Source organism: Alligator sinensis, unplaced genomic scaffold, assembly GCF_000455745.1.
Source record: "Alligator sinensis unplaced genomic scaffold, ASM45574v1 scaffold345_1, whole genome shotgun sequence".
NCBI classification, from domain to species: domain Eukaryota; kingdom Metazoa; phylum Chordata; order Crocodylia; family Alligatoridae; genus Alligator; species Alligator sinensis.
In genome coordinates, this window is record NW_005843099.1 from 76,811 (window position 1) to 96,959 (window position 20,149).

Here is a 20,149-nt window from a genome sequence, read left to right on the forward strand (position 1 = left end):
AAAAGGATGGAGCTGGACTGTTTTCAATGGTGGCAGATGACAAACAAGGAGCAATGGTCTCAAGTTGCAGAAAGGGAAATGTAGGTAGTGGTCGTTTTGTGGGAGTTTTCTCATCAGTCTCCTCATCACAAGTTTTCTATAAGTCCCCAGCTTTTCATTAAATCATAGCAGTACTCATGAAGAGGGTAGTAAAGCACTGGAACAGGCTACCTAGAGTGGTTTTAGAATCTCCATCCTTGTCTAGGGCCTGGCTAGGCAAAGCCTTGGCTGGGATGATCCAGTTAGAGATGGTCCTGCTTTGAGCAGGGGGTTGGACTAAATTACCTCCTGAGGTCCCTTCCAACCCTAATTTTCTCTGATTTTTGTTGCAGTTGCAAGTGTATTTACAGCACCTAGATCCCCTAAAGATATCAGTACATAGACACTAGTATTGGGGACATTCTGGAATCTGGTGTGACTTTTTATGTTAAAAAGTCAGTAGGGAGACTTGTTGGCTTCAGAAGCTGCCTGTTGCCTTTCAAACTGAATTAATTGGGTGTCATGCATATCAATATGGGAATCAATGGTTTTATGATGAGAACTGTTTTCTTAAACATTTTTCATTTAGTGGGGAGAGTGACCTTTATGGAAGTTAAGGCCAGGAAGAGCTTCATAACCTGGGTAGATATTTGACACCTGGAGTTAGTTGGAATATTTTGTCTACTTTACTTGTTCCAGCTGTGTACTTTGTATTGCTACCTCTTTTTGGCTGACATGGCCAAAAGTAGCATCACAAAAGGCAGTATTGCTGGAAGGACTCCATTCATTTGGACAACACCAACCAGCCACACCTATAGCCAATTTAGGACTTTACCCTCTTTTTAAAATATTTTTACTACAGAGTTTTTCTCCCTGCACCATCTGCTGCTGCAGTCTCTTAGTGCTCCTCTGGTATATCAGCAGCTGCCTCCCAATGGCACTGCTGATGTTCTCTTTCTGTTCCTCCCTCAGAGACCAAAAGCATTTTAGCAAGGACTCTCCATGCTTTTGGCAGACAGTGAAGAACAAATTGCAAGTTCTCAGGCTACTTTGGGTCCCCTGTGAGCTAAACCGGATAGTGCCATCAACCCCAATTCTCAACCTGTGCTAAGCCCCCAGATCCCAGCTATACACCCCAGTATGAGTGACACACAGGCAATGAATTGTTCTCATCTCTCTCTCCCAGGTGGTGGCGAATGCTGTGGCTGCCTTGTCTGAGATCAGCGAGTCGCATCCTAATAGTAACCTGCTGGACCTGAACCCACAGAACATTAACAAATTGTTAACTGCTCTAAATGAATGCACTGAATGGGGCCAGATCTTCATTCTGGACTGTCTGTCCAACTATAACCCCCAGGATGATCGTGAGGCTCAAAGGTATGCTGGGTCATACCCTTCACATGCAGCTAATGGCCACATGTCTATGCTGCCTCTGTGTCACATCTGGTACCCCTGCTGAGAAGTATATCTTGGTTGCTCACCCCTGCTCAGCATGAGTCGCATCCAAAAAGGAGGCAGGGTAGAAGATTTAGAGCAACCCTAACACACCTTGGCACCACTCTCAACTGCTCTTTCTTGAGCATGCTCCTTGTTGGATGCTCAGGGCTGTGCTAAGGCCTCATCTCTGGTATTTAACTGGACCAGCATGGGGGCAGTACAAAACAAACCCAGTGTCCCATCTCTTTGAGGCTTTATGGGCAGGCTTGATAAAACAGGTTTTTACAGGCTTTGAATGGCAGAAATAGATTTCACATAAAGTTCTTCAAAGGCATGGGTGTTTGGTACTGCAGGCATCTGCTAGGAGCAGTTACCAAGCTGCATAGGCCTACCCTCTCCTATCAGGCCATTACTGGTATCTTGTTCTCTGTATTTTCCTTAAGGAGCTGGACATAGTAATCTCTCATCCCAACAATGGATTAGTGGAGACTAGCCCTATTGTAAGAACTGGCCAATGCACTTTACACAATACAAAAGTTTTAGTATTGTTCCTTAAAAGAAAAAAATGATTTTTGCTTTGTTTTCCTAGTTTGCATGCCATGAAAGCCCTGGAAGGTGTTTTAAAAATAGCTTATTTTTTATATTATGTCAGGTTTCTTATAAACCGGAAGTTCTTATGACTAGAAAACTAAGCTAACATCACAGGGCGGGAAATAAACCTGAGGAATGACAACTAGGAAGGGATCTTTGTCATGTGTTTAAAACTCTCTCTCTGGTTCATACCTATAACTTCAGTGCACAACAGAGAATAAAAGGAGTTTGTGCTAGATTCAGCACCATCGATTCTGGTTAAGATCACAGTTAACACTACTTGAAACCTGCCTTTTGGTTCTGTGGCAAACCATGGAAAGGTCAGGCTCTGTCCCTGATATTTGAAGGGTGGGAGGAAAAGGTTGGGGGAGAGCATAAAGTCAAAAAGCTACAATTTTTTTTTCTTAAAGTATTGAAAAAGGATGAAGGCCTGTGTCTTTAAAATTCTGTGCAGGTCCCCTTTTGATGTGCTAGGTTTTGTTCAGTGGCTGTGTTTTTGCAGCAGAACAGCTAATTCCATCTTAAATTTTGCTGGTTTCTTCTTTATACCAGATGTTCTAATATCTCCTGTGCCTGGGCCCAAACTCAAGCTCTGAATTATCTCTAAAACCCCACAAAGATCTCCAAGACACTATGCCGGAGTTACCTTGGCTTCACCAGAATGGTGCTGTCGGTTTTAAATCCTTTGAAAGGCAGTGTTTGAAAACAGGTGGAATGTGTTTGTTGCACCTTTCTGTGAAGCTTGACCCTTGACTCCTTAGTTCAGAGTTGCTGGGTAGTCCTGACTTCTTGAATCCTGCCTGAACTCTGATAGGATAATTCCTCCTTATACAGGTTTCCCTCGATTTATGTGTTACATGTGTTCCTGGAAAACTGTGCATAAATTGAATTTGCATAAAGGGAACCCAGTTTACAATATAAGAAATAGGGATACATTCCCACAGCGGTGAAGGAGGAAGGGAGTAAGGCTGGGGGGGATGGGACTAGGGAAGGAGCGGGGGGAAGGTTGTGGCTGCTCCTGGGACTGCAGCAGGGAGCAAAGCAGAGGAAACTGAGTGGACGTGGGATGCAGGGGGTGCGTGGCTTAGCTTTTGCTGCTACGCACATCCCAGGAGGGCCGTGGGCTGTGGGGGCTGTGCCAGGCTCTTTCCAGGGGACACACGGCCCCAGATCTGTGCGCGGGACAAGGGCAGGCTGCTGCTGCAGGCTGGAGCTGGTACTATTGATGGCCGAAGTAAGTCCAATGGATCTTTGGGCCACCCCGGTCGGGTGGCCAATGGTGGTACCGGCGTCCGGCTGGTGACCAGACAGGTGACTTGCTGGAACTTTTAAAAAAAATTTGTCAGGGGGCCGCCACTCAATCAAAATTGGGAAAGTTACCTAAATATTACGTGGGACAACTCAAAAGAAAACAGGGTGTGCGTGCGGGGTCAAAGGTTCAAAACAAGTGCTCCCCCGGGGGTCAGTGAGCAGAGCACCCCGGACAGCGCCCACCGGCTGGCAAACTGCTTCAGCTTGCCGGCGGCTACTGCCCAGTGGTGCTCCACCCGGAGACGCGCGCGAAGGACACCAAGGAAAAACGCCCCGAGGTGACCGGGAGCCTTCCTGGCCAGAGCCTCCTTCCTGGATAGCCAGATCACCAGGAGGAGGTTGACCAGTTGGTCCCGGGCCTTGGTGGGGCGACGGACGGGGAGTGCGTAAACAAAAAGGTGCGGGGAATAGTGCTGGAGCTGGTGACGGCCCCATTTTCTTCTCAGTGCTCGCTGGTGGTGCTGGAAGGGCAGGTTGGGGGGGCTATGGCGAATTTTGAGGTAGTAGCAGCTCCCCTCCCAGCGCCGTCGAACTCCAGGAAGAGCCTGGTGCCGCTGCTGGGCCACCCATCCCATGCCCTGCACCCACTTACAGTTCCCTCTGCTTTGCTCCCTGCTGCAGCCCCAGGCCTCTGCTTCTCCCCACTTGCCCACTGCTGCAGCCGCCCCAGGAGCAGCCAACACCAGCTGCCTGCAGCTGCTGGGCTGCACCATGCCCCAACCCCCCAGGGGCTCCGCTTTTCCCCACTCACCCCAACACCTGCTGCTGCAGCCCCAGAGCAGCCGACAACACCCACTGCCCTCACCGTCCTGGGGGGTTTGGGGCACAGTGCAGCCCAGCGGCTGCAGGCAGCTGGTGTCAGCTGCTCCCAGAGCAGCTGCAGCAGGGGCTGGGGTGAGTGGGGCCTTAGCCCCATGGCCTTTTCCCCTCCCCCCACAGACTTACCTGCTTGGGGGGGTGTGCCTATGCTGATCGCATAAGAGTGAATTTACCTCACATATAGTGAATTTGGGGTATAGGGTCATCGTATAAGAGCTAATTCACATATACAGAACCTGCATAACTCAAGGGAAACCTGTATAGCACTTTGTTTCATAGATTTCCAGGAGTTTTACAAAGAAGGTTGGTATCATTTCCATTTTTGGGGATAAATGCCGAGCGGAAAGTCTTGGCAATGTGAGCAGTGACACTTCCTTGTTCAGTTCCTTCTGTGTTCAGGAAAACAAGACTTGGATGGTTCTTTGTAAATATGCACCATTGCATGAAACAAACACCTGACTTCAGCCGTTTCTCTTCTGAACAGAAACAACTTTGTGTCCTCAGTTCAGGTGAAGTCTTATGGAAGGAGTTCTGAAATAATCTTAAAAAAAACCATTTCTTGTGTTTCTTCTTTAGCATTTGCAAGAGGGTGACTCCATGGCTGTCTCATGCCAACTCGGCAGTGGTGCTCTCTGCAGTGAAAGTCTTGATGAAGTTCATGGAGCTCTTACCCAAGGAATCAGACTACTACAACATGCTGCTAAAGAAACTAGCTCCTCCGCTTGTAACGCTGCTGTCAGGAGAACCTGAAGTTCAGTATGTTGCTCTGAGGAATATCAACTTAATTGTGCAGAAAAGGTAAAGACTGGAGTGCTGCCCTCCTTGGGTGCAGTGAAAGGGTGCTGGTTGATATGTACAAGCTTACTTGGAAGACTTAAGCTCTAGATGCATCTGTGATGAAATGGTTGACTAGTAGTCACAACAGTGTTCAGCCAGTAAGACTTTTTTGAGTTTTTGGTTTTTTAAGTGGATGATCTAGGACACTATTATTATTTTCTTCCTTTTCCTGTCATAGTGACAGCCAGAAGGACCCTTCCCTCCATGCATTAAAGTAAAGAATCTAAACCAATAGAAGGGATTCATGAACATGGAGCTCTGCTGAATTAGAGGGCATGTGGTTGGTCTCTTTGAAACCAGTCCATTCTTGTGTACTCTTCAGATAGACGGTGGCAGCTTGAACTGTATATTTTGAAAGCATCGCTCTGCCACTAGAGCTTTGTGATTTCTTTTTGTACAACTGTTCTCACATCTGTTTGCAAATCTGTGCTGAACTGATATCAGTGAATTCCCAGCAAAAGCTGAAGTTGATTTAAAAACTAAACTACTTGTGTGTGAAATAGGAAGCCATTTAATTTTCAGGCTTGGGTTGATTCTGTTGCATGTGTTCTCCAGGCCTGAGATCTTGAAGCAAGAAATCAAGGTGTTCTTTGTGAAGTACAATGACCCCATTTATGTCAAACTGGAAAAGCTGGACATCATGATCCGCCTGGCCTCTCAAGCAAACATCGCCCAGGTCAGCTCCTCAAGGATGCATGCATCCTTGGGATGGCAAACAATGTGAGGGAGGATTTATGTACAAATTGATACCTCCTTAAATTGTTCTCCACTACTGTGCAAGAAATGACAGCAAATCAATGCTCCCTTCAGCACAGTATATTGTTTAGTTACTTAAAAGCAGGAGCAGCACACCTGTTAAGTGGGTTTTACATTTTTGTAGTTGGATCTCAGCAGAGCTGAGGTTAGAATTTAGGAAACTCTTGACTGTTCATGCTGTGCATCTTCTCTGTCCTGTTACTACATTGCTGAAATGCCATGGTGTGTCCATTCTCTTTGGCAATATCTGTGAGCTCAAAGAGCCAGTCTGCATGAGAGAGCTTTAACAGCAGCGAGCAAAGAGAAAGCGGGCACAAATTCTCCAGACAAATGTTTTTCTTCTTTTTTGCAACGCCTTTGTGACATAACCAATTCACATCAGCTCTTTCATACACATGGAACATATGAGAAACAAGAATATAAATGCTCTGCTGGGTTAGACTACAGATCCATCTAGCTCAGTATCTTGTCCCTCATAGTAACAGAGTAAATTCTAAAGGGAAGAGTTTAAGCAGGACATACAGTATCTCAAATGATCCCTCCCCTGCGCCTCTCTCTTCACTGCTTCCAGCATTCAGGGTCCTAGGTTGTCCTAACTTTGAATTTGTACTCTATTGCATTAATACCCACTGAGGGACCTATCCACCATGAATTTGTTCAATCCCCTTTTGAACCTGGTTAAATTATCAGCTTCCAAATGAGGAGGAGCAGATGAGTTTGAAGTAGTAATACTATAAAATAACACATCCCATTTGTATTTTAAATATCTCTAGGACTAAAAAAAAAGTCAACCCAAAATTTTCCCAAGAAAGAATTGCTTCTCTTAGGCAAAGTGTCCTAGAACCTTTATGCATCTGCCCGCAAGGACTGCTGTTGTGCCCCAGAATTCATGCATCTCCATGCATCAGACTGATAGGCCAGGGGTGTACAAAATGGCAGATCTAGCTGGTAGCTGGACTCTATTTGGTAGCAGCCCTTGCCCACATGGCTGAGGCTGATCTCCATGGAGACCCCAGCCACAGCTCACTGTGCTACCAAGGCTACAGTTGCCATGGAGACCAGCCCCAGCTGCACTGGCGGGGCTGCTCTGGTGTCACTGGGATCTTGCAGCAGGGGCAGCTTGGTCAGGGCCAGGGCAGAGCCACAGTCTCAGCCTGCATGTTCTTGGCAGGCGTGTGTAGGCAGCAGATCATGCCTTGGCCCTCGCTCGGGACCACACTGTCACCGCTGCAAGGAGCCAGGGCAGAGCCGCGATGCGCTGCCTGTGGGCTCCTGCTCAGTGGGCAGTCTGCAGATCACAGCTCTGCCCTGGCCCCCACCAAGCTACCCTGCCACAAAATCCCAGCAGCTCCAGAGCAGCCCCCTGCCATGCGCCCTGCCAGCACAGCTGGGGCTGGTTTCCATGTGGCCAGGGGCTGCCGGGAAATGGACTCCACAGCCAGCCGGACTTTGCACACCTCTGTGATAGGCCTATAAAGGAATGGACAGCACTAGCTCCCTTCTCCCCTTTTTCTCCTATACTCTCTGGTGATGCTTCTAAATAAAGGATGGATTGTGCTAACAAGTTGGTCAAGGAAATTTGAAAATAGGTCAGATTGTGTCATTCTTCTTTCACCCACAGTGAAGTTCATCTTGCTGCTTCATTCTAGGCAGCCCTTCTCTAGGTGGAGTTCAGAGTTTGAATCTAGAGACTGCTCCTGGAGTTAAAGGAGTATATTCATTTCATACCTGCACCTACAGTTATGGAGGGGACATTTTAGATTAAGTTTAAATATAAAACTTGAATTGCATTTACTGCACTCTCTGCCATGGGGACACTATAGCTCCACTTACAGTCTAATAACCAAGCTTGGTTAGAAGTGAAAGAGTCATTGGAAATGTTACCCTTCACTCCCTGACCCAAACAACTCAGGTTTTGTGTGATGCTGCCCAACAGGTTCTGGCAGAACTCAAGGAATATGCTACTGAGGTGGATGTTGACTTTGTCCGTAAGGCTGTGCGAGCAATTGGACGATATGCCATCAAGGTTGAGGTAAGTATTTGGCATTTGTTTCTAGACTTCGCTGTGACATGTGCAACAGCACAATTTTTGAGCTCTTTGGCAATGCTGATGTATTTCCCTCTTCTACCCTGCATGGTGGGGAAGGCTCCTTATCCCGGTCTTAAAGATTAAATGACTTGCTTATGGTTTTACATGGGTCTGTGTCAGAGTCTAAGATGGAACATGAAAATCGTGACTTTCATTTCAGTGCCTTAGAGGGGATGGTCTTATGATTCTCTTGGATCTTGAGGTCGTGGTGGATGCTTAGCTGATATAAATTGCCATCACTCCACTGGCTTCAGTAGAATAATGACAATTACCCACAATGACTGTGAGCTGGCATTTGGGGAAGGGAAAAGAGAGACCGTGTTTATTGCATAAAAAAGCAGAAAAATGTTTCTCTAAAATGGTTGATGGCCCCAGATGCATTTGAACAAGAGCTTTGAGAAGTGTTGAAGATTTGTTATTTTTCAGTATTCATATTTGAAGTCCCCCCTCCCCGTCCTGCCCCTTAGATCATTTAGTGTTCAGATCATTTAGTGTTAAAGGTCTGTAAAACTTCTAGATTTATTTCAGTGTTCAACATTCCTTTTCAGTTTAAAGGCAGAAACTATTTTCAAAGGAAAACAGTAGGCTATATATTAGTTTACTATTTTTAGGCAAACTTGTACTTCTCAAGGGTTGGACAGATCTATGAAGAGAGCAGGGACTTGTGGTGTAAAGTCCTGGCTTGTTAAGCCACTGTAGATAAACTCATGCAAAGTACTATGTGGACACTTATGCTTCAAGTTAAATCAAACTTGTTTAAATTTAGCTCAAGTCACTCTTGACTTTGGGAGCAGATTTAAGCGAACCCAAAACAAACCTGCCTTAAACTAAAGTGTCCACACACAGATTTGCACCATTTGCTTTCTTCTAGGGGATATGGTCCATTTGCTGCCTCCTGCCTTGCTGTCACCTAGTTCCTCTGGTCTGAATAGATTTTGGTTGAAGATTTTTACCTCTGTGGACTTCCCGCCACATGTCGGAGGCAGCAGAGGAGGTGATCTCCTGCCAGCCCATTTGCATTTGTAATTTTGGTGAATCTTTTCTAGTCAAATAATGAGAAGGAGACTGTTTAAAAACCAGCAACAGCAAACAATTGGGCTCCTGAGGCAGAAAGTGCTACCTCTGTAAAGGAGCTTGAACAGATCTGGAGGTGATGCATTTACAGGCTAGTATTCTCCAAATCTCTCACTTGAATCCACTCCAGTCCCTCCACATCAGAAGTTGATGAGCTAACCGGGCCCTCTGATTTCCACAGAATCAGGTTGCTAAGATATCAGGATGCTGTAGGAGGCCTCTTGCCTGCCCTCACACATCTGGTCTTGTGAGACTCATGTCCAGTATATGTAAGGACTTAATAAGATGCCTAGCTTATTTTCAGTGATAATTCTTTACCATATTACCATAAAAATGCACGTCCTAATAAACAGTTAATTTTACTTTTAGCATCTTGTGAAGACTTTGCTTTTGAAAATTAAGGTCTGTTTATTTCTCTAACGATAGCTTGAAAAGAAGGCAATCTCAAAACAATCCACTATAGCATGTAAGAGGACTCTTGTCTCTGGGTTAATAGATACCTGTTCCCAGGGCAACAGAGTTTATTAGAGGCCATTTCCATCATGGATTGTAACTAATGGAGGGATCTCCTCATTCTCTGAGCCATCAAAGCTCTCAAGTTTTCGATGGCTTAAAAATCTTCCTTTCACACAGGACAGAGCCAGCAGGAGCTCCTGATGGAAAGTTCACAGGGAACCTCATCTCCGCCTGCAGGAATCCTGCCTTTTATCTAATTGTGTCTGTTCTAGGAGAGTAGATTCATGAATATATTTGTATCCACTGCGATCAGAGGCTGGGAGCAAATGCATTCCTCTAGTTTGGGAGCAAGTGCATTATCTGTCAGGAGTACAGAGAATTGTGTATTGGCTAACTCTCTGCAAGGCAAAAGAGAAACATGCCACCTGCAGCTATCGTCACAGGGATACAAATGAAGCATCGGCCCGGCCCCAAAACTTTCCATCAGGTTAGAGTAGACAGGCTAAACAAGACACTGAGTGCAAGTAGCAAAGCTAATGTAGTACATACAGTAGGTGTGGGGGGTGTGGGGACATGGGAGGAGGGGTCAAATCCCATTCACAGTAAGACTTCCTCTGGAGAGACGTCAGCAAATGTTCTCAGATAATTGCAGGAGTGGGATCTTTACAGTACAATTTACAGAATTGGGCTCACCTTTACTGGGTTGTGTTTGGTTTCTGTAGAACAGCAGCAATTTTGAATACCCCCTAGCTGGAAACTGCTTCTTTTCATATTGGCTCATATTCTACCTTTGCACTGCACAGTAGTCTGACCCACACACACATCATTTCTGAACTGATATGTTTTTGTATGGAGTCTGCCTGCAGAACCCTCTCAAATGCCTGTCCCACAATAATAAACTCCCCCCATATGGCGAGATGCATCTTGCCAAGACTCAAAGTAGAATTGCATGTCCTTCCATAGCAATTCCCTTATAAAGAGCTCCTCATGGTACAGATCAGTACTGTGTAAACATAGGATATTATCCCTGGCATAAGAGAGCATTCTGCAGACTGGTCAATGGGTCAGAATTACCCATATTAATTTGCTTATCCTGTTCCTGGTGCAGTTCTCAGCACTTGGACAATGAGGCTTCATCAATTTCACTTTTAAGTTCTCATACCCCACTGCATTGTTTGGACTGCAAGGAAAAATATTTCTAATAGCAAGCTAGGCTTTGTGCAGCTACTTTGAAAAGAAATCATACTGTTTTAGTACAATTATAACCCATGTTCCTTTAAGGTCAGGTAGGAAGAATGAAAAGTTCACCTTGTTTGAAATCAGGCAGCAAAATGGAGCTGTAGAACTGCTTCATGTCCATCATTGCTATTGAACATCTGGGAAGAGATGAAATAACTCATCTGGATATGTCTTCCTTACTGGCTGAGCCTGTGGAACTCATTGAGATCCCAAGTGAACAGACAGCGCAAAAGTCCATCTGCATAACATTTGTAACCTGGAGACCCTGAGGCTTTTCAGCTTCACAGTCCTCAAATGATGGCTTCCCAAGCAAGCAAGAGAAGAGATCAGAGCACCCTGTTATCAAGGCAGACACCTTTCAATTACAAGGTTCCAGGTTGTATTTTTCTTGCTGTCTTAATGGTGTGACACACACTGAGCAGTGCTGAGGAGGACACCTTTTGTATTCTGTGTGCCTCTGTAAGAGACATTTCTAGGTAGCCTTTTGTTTTCAGTGCAAGGCCAGGACAAGTATGCAATTAAAGGTGTGCCGCTTTTCTACCTCTTCCTATTGCCAGTGCTGTCACTGAGTAGGATGCTACACTTGGAAAAATGTCATTTTCTTGGCTGGGAGGGGGTTCCTGGTCACTTGAGCCAAATGTCACAGACTTGATTTATTTGCTGCCTGAGGTTTGTCCATGAGATTTTGCCAGTTCTCAAACTGAGCTTCTGATTTTGCTGTTTAATCCCCTTTGTTCCTCCTTACCACCCCCAAGCACTTCAAGATTGAAGGGGACTATTAGCTCACTCAAGTCTAAGATCCACCTACGTAGATATTGTCTGTACCCTATAATGTTTGTGTCTCTATACTGAATGCTCTGTGAATATATTTATGGTGGCTCCTTATTCACTGCCTTGAGCAGTCTGTTCCTCACGTTTAATCATTGGCTATGTAATAAGGCTTTGTATGTACTCTGCTAACATCTCATTCTAGGCCCTGTTGCATCAGCCATTTATAGCTCTTGGGTGTGGCATCCTTTGCTAGTACCCCTCAGAGCATTGTCTTCCTGATTTTCCTATCTCCTAATGAATATAGCTCTACTACCTAGATATTCTGTTAGCACAGAGAGCATTCTAGCATCCAGTCTTACTCTGTAATGGTGCTTAAAGCTAAGGTTTCAAGCCAGTTAGTCTTTAAATTGTTCTAGCCATAGTTAATCTAAGAGAAGTATCTGGCCATAGAGTTAGTGAACCCACCCCATAGATACTGAAGCTGCTGTTCCATAGTTCCAAGTTTGCTTTGTGGTGCTAATCAGCAGGGAGCTGGGTTTTCTGTCTCCCACAGAAAAACGTAATAAAACAAGAATTTCCCTCCTTACTGGAGTAAAACATGGGTTTCTCATTTTAGCAGAGAAACCCAAGGATTTTGCAGTTTTGCAGTGAGTTCTCTGCAGGCTGCCAGAGTTCCAGCCTGAAAGGGGCTGGGAGGAGCAAGAGGAAGGTGGTTAGGCAGGGGGTGCCATGTCATCGGCGGTGGCAGTCCCTCAAAGTCGAGGATGACATCCGTTAGGCTTGATGGGTCCTCAGGTGACCGAGGAGCCCAATTCTGGATGTGTACATTCACAGTCCTGGGTTGGTCTCCTTGTCCTTCCTCTACCGCTGCCATTTCACCTCAGTATCGAATTGTTGGGCCTCAAAATGGTGTGCACCTTGGTGGACCAGATGGCTCCACACCGAACAGTCAGCAGCTTGCTCCTCCCAGCTGTTGATGTCAATGCCTGTGTGCTTGAGGGCAACTTTGAGCATGTCTTTGTACCATTTCCTTCAGTCGCCCTTTGAGCATTGGCCAACAGAGAGCTGGGAGAAGAGAATCTGGCGAGGGAGGCGGTTCTCGCACATCTGTATGTGGTGGCCTGTCCATCAGAGTTGATTTCTCAAGAGCAAGGCTTTGATGCTAGTGGACGCAGCTTCGTGGAGGACACTCGTGCTGGTCCAGCGGTCCTCCCATTTGATCCCTGGGATTTGACACAGGCACCGCTGGTGAAAGCTCTTGAGGGTCTTAATGTGGCGTTGGTAGACAGTCCAGCTTTCACTGCAGTAGAGGAGGGTGGTCAGCATGACAGCCTTATAAAGCAGGAGCTTTGTTGACTTCCAAAGGTCTCTATTTTCAAAGGCACATTGCCGCCGTCTTCAAACTGCGACACTGATGCAGCTGACCTGATGGTAGCCTGTTGAGAGAGGTGGCTGTCGAGATACAGAAAGTGCTCCACGTACTCCAGAGCCTCCTTGTCTACGTAGCTAGCACAAGGGATGTTCAGCTGGCTTGGGGAGGGTGGGTGGAGAACCTTTGTCTCGGCAACGTTCAGGAACAGGCCAAGTCTCTTATATGAAGTGTCAAAGAGATCTAGGGTCACTTGCACATCCTGTGCAAAGTGACCCATCACACAGCAATTGTCTACAAACTAAAGGTCATGGATGTCCTTGGTGGTGAGTTTCGTTTTTGCCCAGAAGTGCCCAAGATTGAAAATCTTCCCGTCCAGTTGATACTGGGTACTGATGCCAGATGGTGGATAATCTTGGATGAGGTGGATGATGACGGTCAGGTAGATGGTGAACAAGCTGGGGGTGATCGCGCAACCTTGTTTGACCCCAGTCTGGGTGCAGAAGACATTGGTTTCAGATCTTCCACTCAGGATAGTGGCAGTCATATCATCATGCAGGAATCTCAGTATGGTGACAGACTTCAGCGGGCAGCCAAGGTATTGGAGGATGGTCCACACAGCTTCACGATTTAAGGAATCAAATGACTTGGTCAGGTCAATGAAGGCAAGGAACGTTCTTGATTTTGCTTCCGACATTTTTCTTGGATCTGCCTGGCAACGAAAACCATGTCTGCAGTGCCCCGGGATGGTTGGAAGCTGCATTGGGTTTCCGGAAGGATCTCCGTGGTGATGGGATGAAAGCAGTTCAGGAGGATGCGGGCCAGGATATTACCTGCAGTGGACAGGATAGAAATCCCCCTGTAGTTCCCACAGTCAGATCTGTCTCCCTTCTTGTGGAAGGTCATGATGATCGTGTTCTTGAGATCCCCAGGGATGCCCTCTTTGTCCCAAAGGTGGAGGATAAGCTGGTGGAGTTGTGATGCGAGCCGGAAGCCACCAGCATGGTAGACCTCTGTGGGTATACCATTGGGCCCACAGGCTTTGTTGGTTTTCATCTGTTGGATGGCCCGCTTCAGCTCTCCGATGGTTCGTGGATCACCAAGGGAAACCACCACAGGGTGTTGCGGGATGACTTGGAGAGTCTCCTCTGATACGGTGGACTCCCAGTTCAGGAGGAGTTCGAAATGCTCCTTCCAGCACAGATGGATGGCATCATCATCCTTGAGGAGCCAGGAGCCATCCTGTGATCGGAGGGGGTTTTGTCCAATGGAGCGGTGTCCATAAGTTGTCTTGGTAGCCTGGAAGAAGTTATGTATGTCATGCTGGTTGGCGTAGCTCTGGATCACGCGCACCTTCTCTACCCACCAGTTGTTTTTCATGTCGCGGATGCATCACTGGACCTTAGCCTTCAGCTGGTGGTACACTGCTGTCTTTTGCTGAGTTTGTGGATGGCTTTGCCAGGTGATGAAGGCTGCACGCTTCCACTTGAGGAGATTGCAGATCTGAGTGTCATTGGCGTCAAACCAGTCCTGGTTCTGTTGCAATGCGAACTCAATAGTCTGGGCGCAGGCGTCTTGGACAGCAGACTTGAGTCTGTCCAGTGTGCCTGGATAGAGATGTTATCATTGCTAGGGACTTGCTCCGGTGTACTATACAACTGGGCCTGGAACTCCTCCCGCTGTAGAGGGGTACCAGCAGGGCTGTGCAGGCTGTGGGGAAGGTGTGGGGAGTGAGGGGCACCAGCAGGACTGTGGGGGCTGTGTGGTGCCTTTAATTTTAATCATGGATTTGGTGGGTTTTATTAGAGAATATGCAACTTTTTATCAGAGAACATGCAACTTTTTTATCGGGGAAAACCAGGATCCCTGCCATTTCTCCCTGTAGCTTTTACATTTTTCTCTTCCCCCAGCACATTGTACTAGTCCCCCTTGAACTTCCTTTCAATCCTGAATACTGACATGCAGCTCCTGCAGGGTGCTAGCCTGTTTTGTGTATTGGCTAGCAAGGGGATGCAGAAGTATTAATGCAGGTAGTGTCTGTTAATATCACTTTTGCATGTGTGCTGACCACTGGTTGGATATCATGTCAGAATAAAACCTTTTTTTTTCTTGTGACAAGCCCTTGAGTTAAAGGACAGTGTCTTTGTCCTGCAAAGTTTTGAATATGCCAGCACTAAGCTCCTATCTGCAAACTGTGCATGTGCTCAGGGCTGCTTGCTAGCCTTTGCCTCTGTTTTGGGCTTAGAAGTACACCTCAATTTTCAGATCATATACAACATGTGGGTGGTTTATTTGCTTTGCCTTGCGGCAAGTTGTTCTAAGACTACCATACTGCTTTTCTCCTCAGCAATCTGCAGAACGCTGTGTGAGTACCCTGCTGGACCTCATCCAGACCAAGGTCAACTATGTTGTCCAGGAGGCTATTGTTGTCATCAGGGACATCTTCCGCAAGTATCCCAACAAGTAAGTGAAAGTATTTCAGGCCTAAGGACCTGAGCAGCTAATGCCTTAAAGGACAACTGCCCCTATTTTGCTCAGTGCCCTGTAACTCAAAGCTCCCATCATTTGTGTAACTTCTCCAACTTTAATGGATAAGGTGGCTCTCTTTCTGAAAAGTGGACTATTCTAATCCAAGAATGTGGTACCCTAGTGTTGCTAATAGATTGCTCTTTGACACAGTATATATTTGAGTGGGAAGAGTTTTCCTCCATACAGATGTTTAGTTTTCATTAAGTACAAGTTAATTAAAATCAATAAAATTCTGATTATGGTGGTTACATTGAAACACTGACCTATCTTACAGCATTAGGCTCCTGTAATTGCTAGCGTCTGTTGGGTGATTTTATAAGCCACCTCCAGCAGAAGGTTCACAAGCTTAAAAACATGTTTCACCTCCCAAGAGCTCAGGGTGTTGTTTCAAACAAACTCCATTTGTTAAATGTTACCATGGGCTTAGCCTTCTGTTTTCATAGTTTCATAGTTGGTAGGGTTGGAAGGGACCTGAGGAGATCATCTAGTCCAACCCCCTGCTGTGGCAGGAGAGTGGGGTCAAAGGCCCCCGCCCAGAGGGTCGCCCAGCCTCATTTTAAAGACATCCAGGGTAGGAGCCAGCACCACTTCTTTTGGAAGTTGGTTCCAGGTCCTAGCCGCCCTGACAGTGAAATAGCTCTTCCTAATGTCTAGCCTGGAACTACCCTCTGCTAACTTGTATCCATTGTTTCTTGTAACTCCTGGGATTGCTCGGGGGAACAGAGATGCTCTCAATGCCTGTTGGTCCCCCTTGACTAGTTTGTAAACGGCTACTAGATCCCCTCTTAGCCTTCTCTTTTGGAGGCTGAACAGGTTCAGGTCCCTCAGCCTCTCCTCGTAGGGCCTGCCCTGCTGCCCCCTGATCATGTCGGTGGCCCTCCTTTGGACCCTCTCCATATTGGCCACATCCCTCCTGAAGTGTGACACCCAGAATTGGACGCAGTACTCCAGCTGCGGCCTGACCAGTGTTGCGTAGAGGGGGAGGATCACCTCCTTGGACCTGCTTGAGATGCATCTGTGGATGCATGACAAGGTATGGTTGGCCTCCCTGACTGCATCCCCACACTGTCGGCCCATGTTCATTGTGGCATCAATGATGACTCCAAGATCCTTTTCTGTCTCAGCACTGGCAAGCAGGGAGTTCCCCAGCCTGTAGGTGTGTCGTTGGTTCTTCGTGGCTAATCCTGCTGCCAGTTGCAGGGAGACTCACTACATGCCATAGAGGTACCCCACCAGAGCTGTGTGCTGATGCCATTATTAATTTTAGTGCTAAGCTATTGGGGAGGTATTGATACCCTGGTTAGAAATCCCAGCCAGGAACAGCAGCCAGTGAAAAGGCAAGACCTGATAAAGATTCAAGAGAAGCGACTGAGCTTATTTGACTTGTTAGAGCAAAGATACCTTTTTATTAAGGAGACAAATATGGCAAGTCTGTGTCTTGAGTTTTATCTCCTACATAGTCTTGCTGCCTAAAAGAGAAAGAGGAGCCTTTGGAATTTTAACTAAGTGGGCATCATTTACGAAGATGATAGTGTCATTGGAAACATTTTTATCATGTAACTCATCTCCTTGCTGTGTGCCATTTTATAGCTCGTAATAATGTAAGTTGTCATGATTTTGATCAGAGGGCTTCACCCGTAATGGCATGGCATGGGTTAGAGTGCTAGTTCCACAGTGATGTAATTTGCCCCCAGTAATCAGGCTTTGTTCTGGTAAATCAGGTATGAGAGCATCATTGCCACATTGTGTGAGAATCTAGATTCTCTGGATGAGCCGGATGCCAGAGCTGCCATGATCTGGATAGTGGGTGAATATGCAGAAAGAATAGACAACGCAGATGAGCTGCTGGAGAGCTTTTTGGAAGGATTCCATGATGAAAGCACCCAGGTAAAGCTGTGCTCTCCACCCCCATCCTTCAAGGTGATATGCAGTGGGTGTACATGGCTGACCATAGTATTCCTAGAGCTAATTGGAAAACTTCAAATGTTTGGCTAAAATTCAAGGACTCTTGGGAGGCTGCCCTTCAGGATCCCCTGCTTTCATTTCCCTCTGTAGACTGGCTCCCTGGTTTGACTGTCTTGCATAATACACCATAATATGTCCTCTAAAAAATAAAACAGGTGGAATGCAGTGCATGATGGGAGTTTCCATATGTAGTATATAATGGGAAATGTTACTTCTGTCAGGGAAACCAGGACAAATGGGGACACAAGGATATCCCAATGTGAAGCCCCTGAAGGTGCTACAGCAGCAAAATATTTTGTGGCTTGGGTCCATTTTGTTTTCTGACAAAAATATCAATGTTATGGGAAGACCTGACACTTCGTGCAAAATTTCATTTAGTTGAAGACCCGGTTTTCTAGAGGACACTCTCTGTTGAAAACTTTCAGCCAGTCCTGAGTGTGAAACTGCATATTCCAAGGCATATTACATCAGGAGTGATCCTGACTGACCTAGCTATGCTGGGATAGTGGGGACTCAAATTATTCTGACAAAACTTCACTGTTACTAGTTTAAATCTGTTTCACTAGGTTGGAGGTTGAAATAAGCTAACACCAGCTACAGTGCAGTCTTGCCATTATGAGTTGATGGTAGGAGCACTTTGCCAGTATAGCATGTTGGTGTTCCTATTGGGGTAATGCACTGCTAGTGTAGCCATGGCCTGAGGCTAAGTCTGAATGGTCCTCTCTGCCATTTGCAGAAGAATTCAGTAGGCTTGTTTTGTGTCTTACTGGAATACTGAGTTAGTGCATCAAGTAGGTAGCTTCTTTTGCTCTGAGGAAAGGAAAGACTTACATATGCTGTCCTAGTTGGCTTTAACACCCCCTCCCCCCCATGTCTGCTTGGGAGAGGTGAACAATGAAGTAACTTATAATGTGATCATCACTGACCCCAACAGCTTGTTAAGACAGCTTGAGATCTTAATGCAGAACTACAGCAATGGAAGTATAAAATAAAACCTGTGATTTAAAAACAAACAAACATGGAGCTGTTTAACTCATTGGGCAAAAGGTTCACATGCTTTGTGCTAAATCAATATTCTATATTTGCATGTGATCTGTGCAGTTTGCATTAGCTTCTAGCCAGTTAAAATGACACAGTACCATTTGCTGGTATGCAAGGTTCTGCTGTGTTGTTTGGGTTTGGACAAGGCAGTGTTACAAGCTAACCACATTGTATCTTTGACTATCTGCATACTTTTATGTTCCTTTCCTAACCTTTGTTGTGTTCCTGCTTTATCTTAGGTGCAGCTCACTCTGCTGACCGCTATAGTGAAGCTGTTCTTAAAGAAGCCCTCAGAAACGCAGGAGCTGGTTCAGCATTGTTTCAGCAGGTCCTAAGCCTGGCCACACAGGTATGCCAAGCTGTATCCAGTAGGAACCCAGGTGGTCCAAGCATCGTGATGCTGGCAGACAATACAGTGTGTTCTGCCTTGACAATGCCAAGGGAACTAGATGTGCCAAGAGACAGGAATGAAGGGTATCTACAGCATAACCAGTTCCTCCACTCTGAGTCAAAGGGCTGTGACTTTCAGTGTTTGGGTTTGCCAAGGCACTATTGCTGCGGTGTAGTTGCTGCTTAATTCTTCTTCAACCCTTGCTCCCACCCTGGTTTTGTCTCTGTGATGTGGAACACGAAGCATAGGATGGGTAGGTTCCATAGAGATCCAAAGAATCTTCTCCCTCAGAAAGATGGCTTGTAGTTGAAATCAGAGAGATGAAGTGGAAGAGAAGAGATGTCGGGATTGGCAAACATTTTGTAACCAGTGGGCATTGGAGCAGAACACTAGCAGTGTTATGAAATCAAAAGAACAAGGCTTTCTTTTGCTCCCCAGGCTGCCAACAAAAGTGGCAATGTTGTTGGACATTTTTAATGCTGGATTTAGACCAGCTTGCATGGGCTGCTGAGCAGAGATCCCCTGACCTTGGATCCCTGTGAATCTGAACCAGATTTGAACTGACAGCCTGAAGTCCTGCAACTCCAGGTTGTTAGAGAGGATTTTCCTCTGACAGGAACAGCGGAGGCCTCAGCTTAGCTCTCTTGCATTCACCGGGGCTAGTCGTCCAGTGCCCTTTGCACCCTCTCTTCCAAAGACCTGCTGCATTGTACAATTAATATAAAATCCCTTCCAGCTTTCAGAGAGTTTGTTCTTTTTCCAAAATGTTTTAAACTGCCATCATCTGGTCTGCTTTGCTTTAAGAAAGGTCACAGGCATGGTCTGCTGGCATTTAGAATCCTCACCTTGATGTGTGGAGCCACTGTTAATGCCATCAAAGAATGGGGTAAAAGTTGGGTTTGGAGCCTGCATAGCTGCAAAGACAAAGATGCCATTAGGCAGTCCCTGAACTTTATGCTTGGTTGGGTCTAGGATACAGTGTATCATTATAGAGAGAGCCTGCAAAAGAAATGTGCCAGGCATTAAAACCCACTCTGCTGAGTCACAAAACACTTAAGAGCCTAGTATGATCCTAGGGTGCCATTTTTTCCCCTCTTGTTTGTCACAAACCTTAATTCAGTCTGGCTTATTGCATATTTCTATGAATAATAATGCAATGCAAGTTGCATGGCAATAGGCCCTTTAGTGTTTTAGTGCTCTGACCTCTGATTCAGAGGTAGAGATACTGTTATTTTTCACTTTAACATGAGAGTATCTAAGCATGTATTTCTAGCCATCTCTAATTTGAGGGCTTAATGTGTGTCGGGAGAGATCTCCAGAACAAAATGGAGGTGAGATTGTAGCATGTGGTAGGGTACCCGTGCTAGCCCAAATCATCCAGCCTAGATAACAACCTCACTGAAGACAGTTGGAGAAGGAAGTGAGGAGAAAAAAAAATCTACTTTTGTCTATTCCA

The 20,149-nt window shown here is 46.0% G+C and overlaps 2 protein-coding genes across 3 annotated transcripts in view; both read left to right on the forward strand.

Annotated features, from left to right (window-relative positions):
- LOC102375336 (AP-2 complex subunit beta-like) overlaps positions 1-18,637 on the forward strand; it is a 60,630-nt gene extending 41,993 nt beyond the window's left edge. Inside the window, exons 5-11 of the mRNA XM_025193785.1 lie at positions 1,205-1,395; positions 4,753-4,974; positions 5,569-5,689; positions 7,706-7,801; positions 15,115-15,230; positions 17,018-17,183; positions 18,542-18,637. Coding sequence (XP_025049570.1) covers positions 1,205-1,395; positions 4,753-4,974; positions 5,569-5,689; positions 7,706-7,801; positions 15,115-15,230; positions 17,018-17,183; positions 18,542-18,637 — 1,008 coding nt within the window. The remainder of the gene's footprint in view (positions 1-1,204; positions 1,396-4,752; positions 4,975-5,568; positions 5,690-7,705; positions 7,802-15,114; positions 15,231-17,017; positions 17,184-18,541) is intronic.
- Positions 18,626-20,149, forward strand: part of LOC106721818 (AP-1 complex subunit beta-1-like) — a 77,366-nt gene continuing 75,842 nt past the window's right edge. For both annotated transcript variants that reach the window (XM_025193786.1, XM_025193787.1), the window contains exon 1: positions 18,626-18,651. The gene's annotated coding sequence lies outside the window, so the exon portion shown is untranslated. The remainder of the gene's footprint in view (positions 18,652-20,149) is intronic.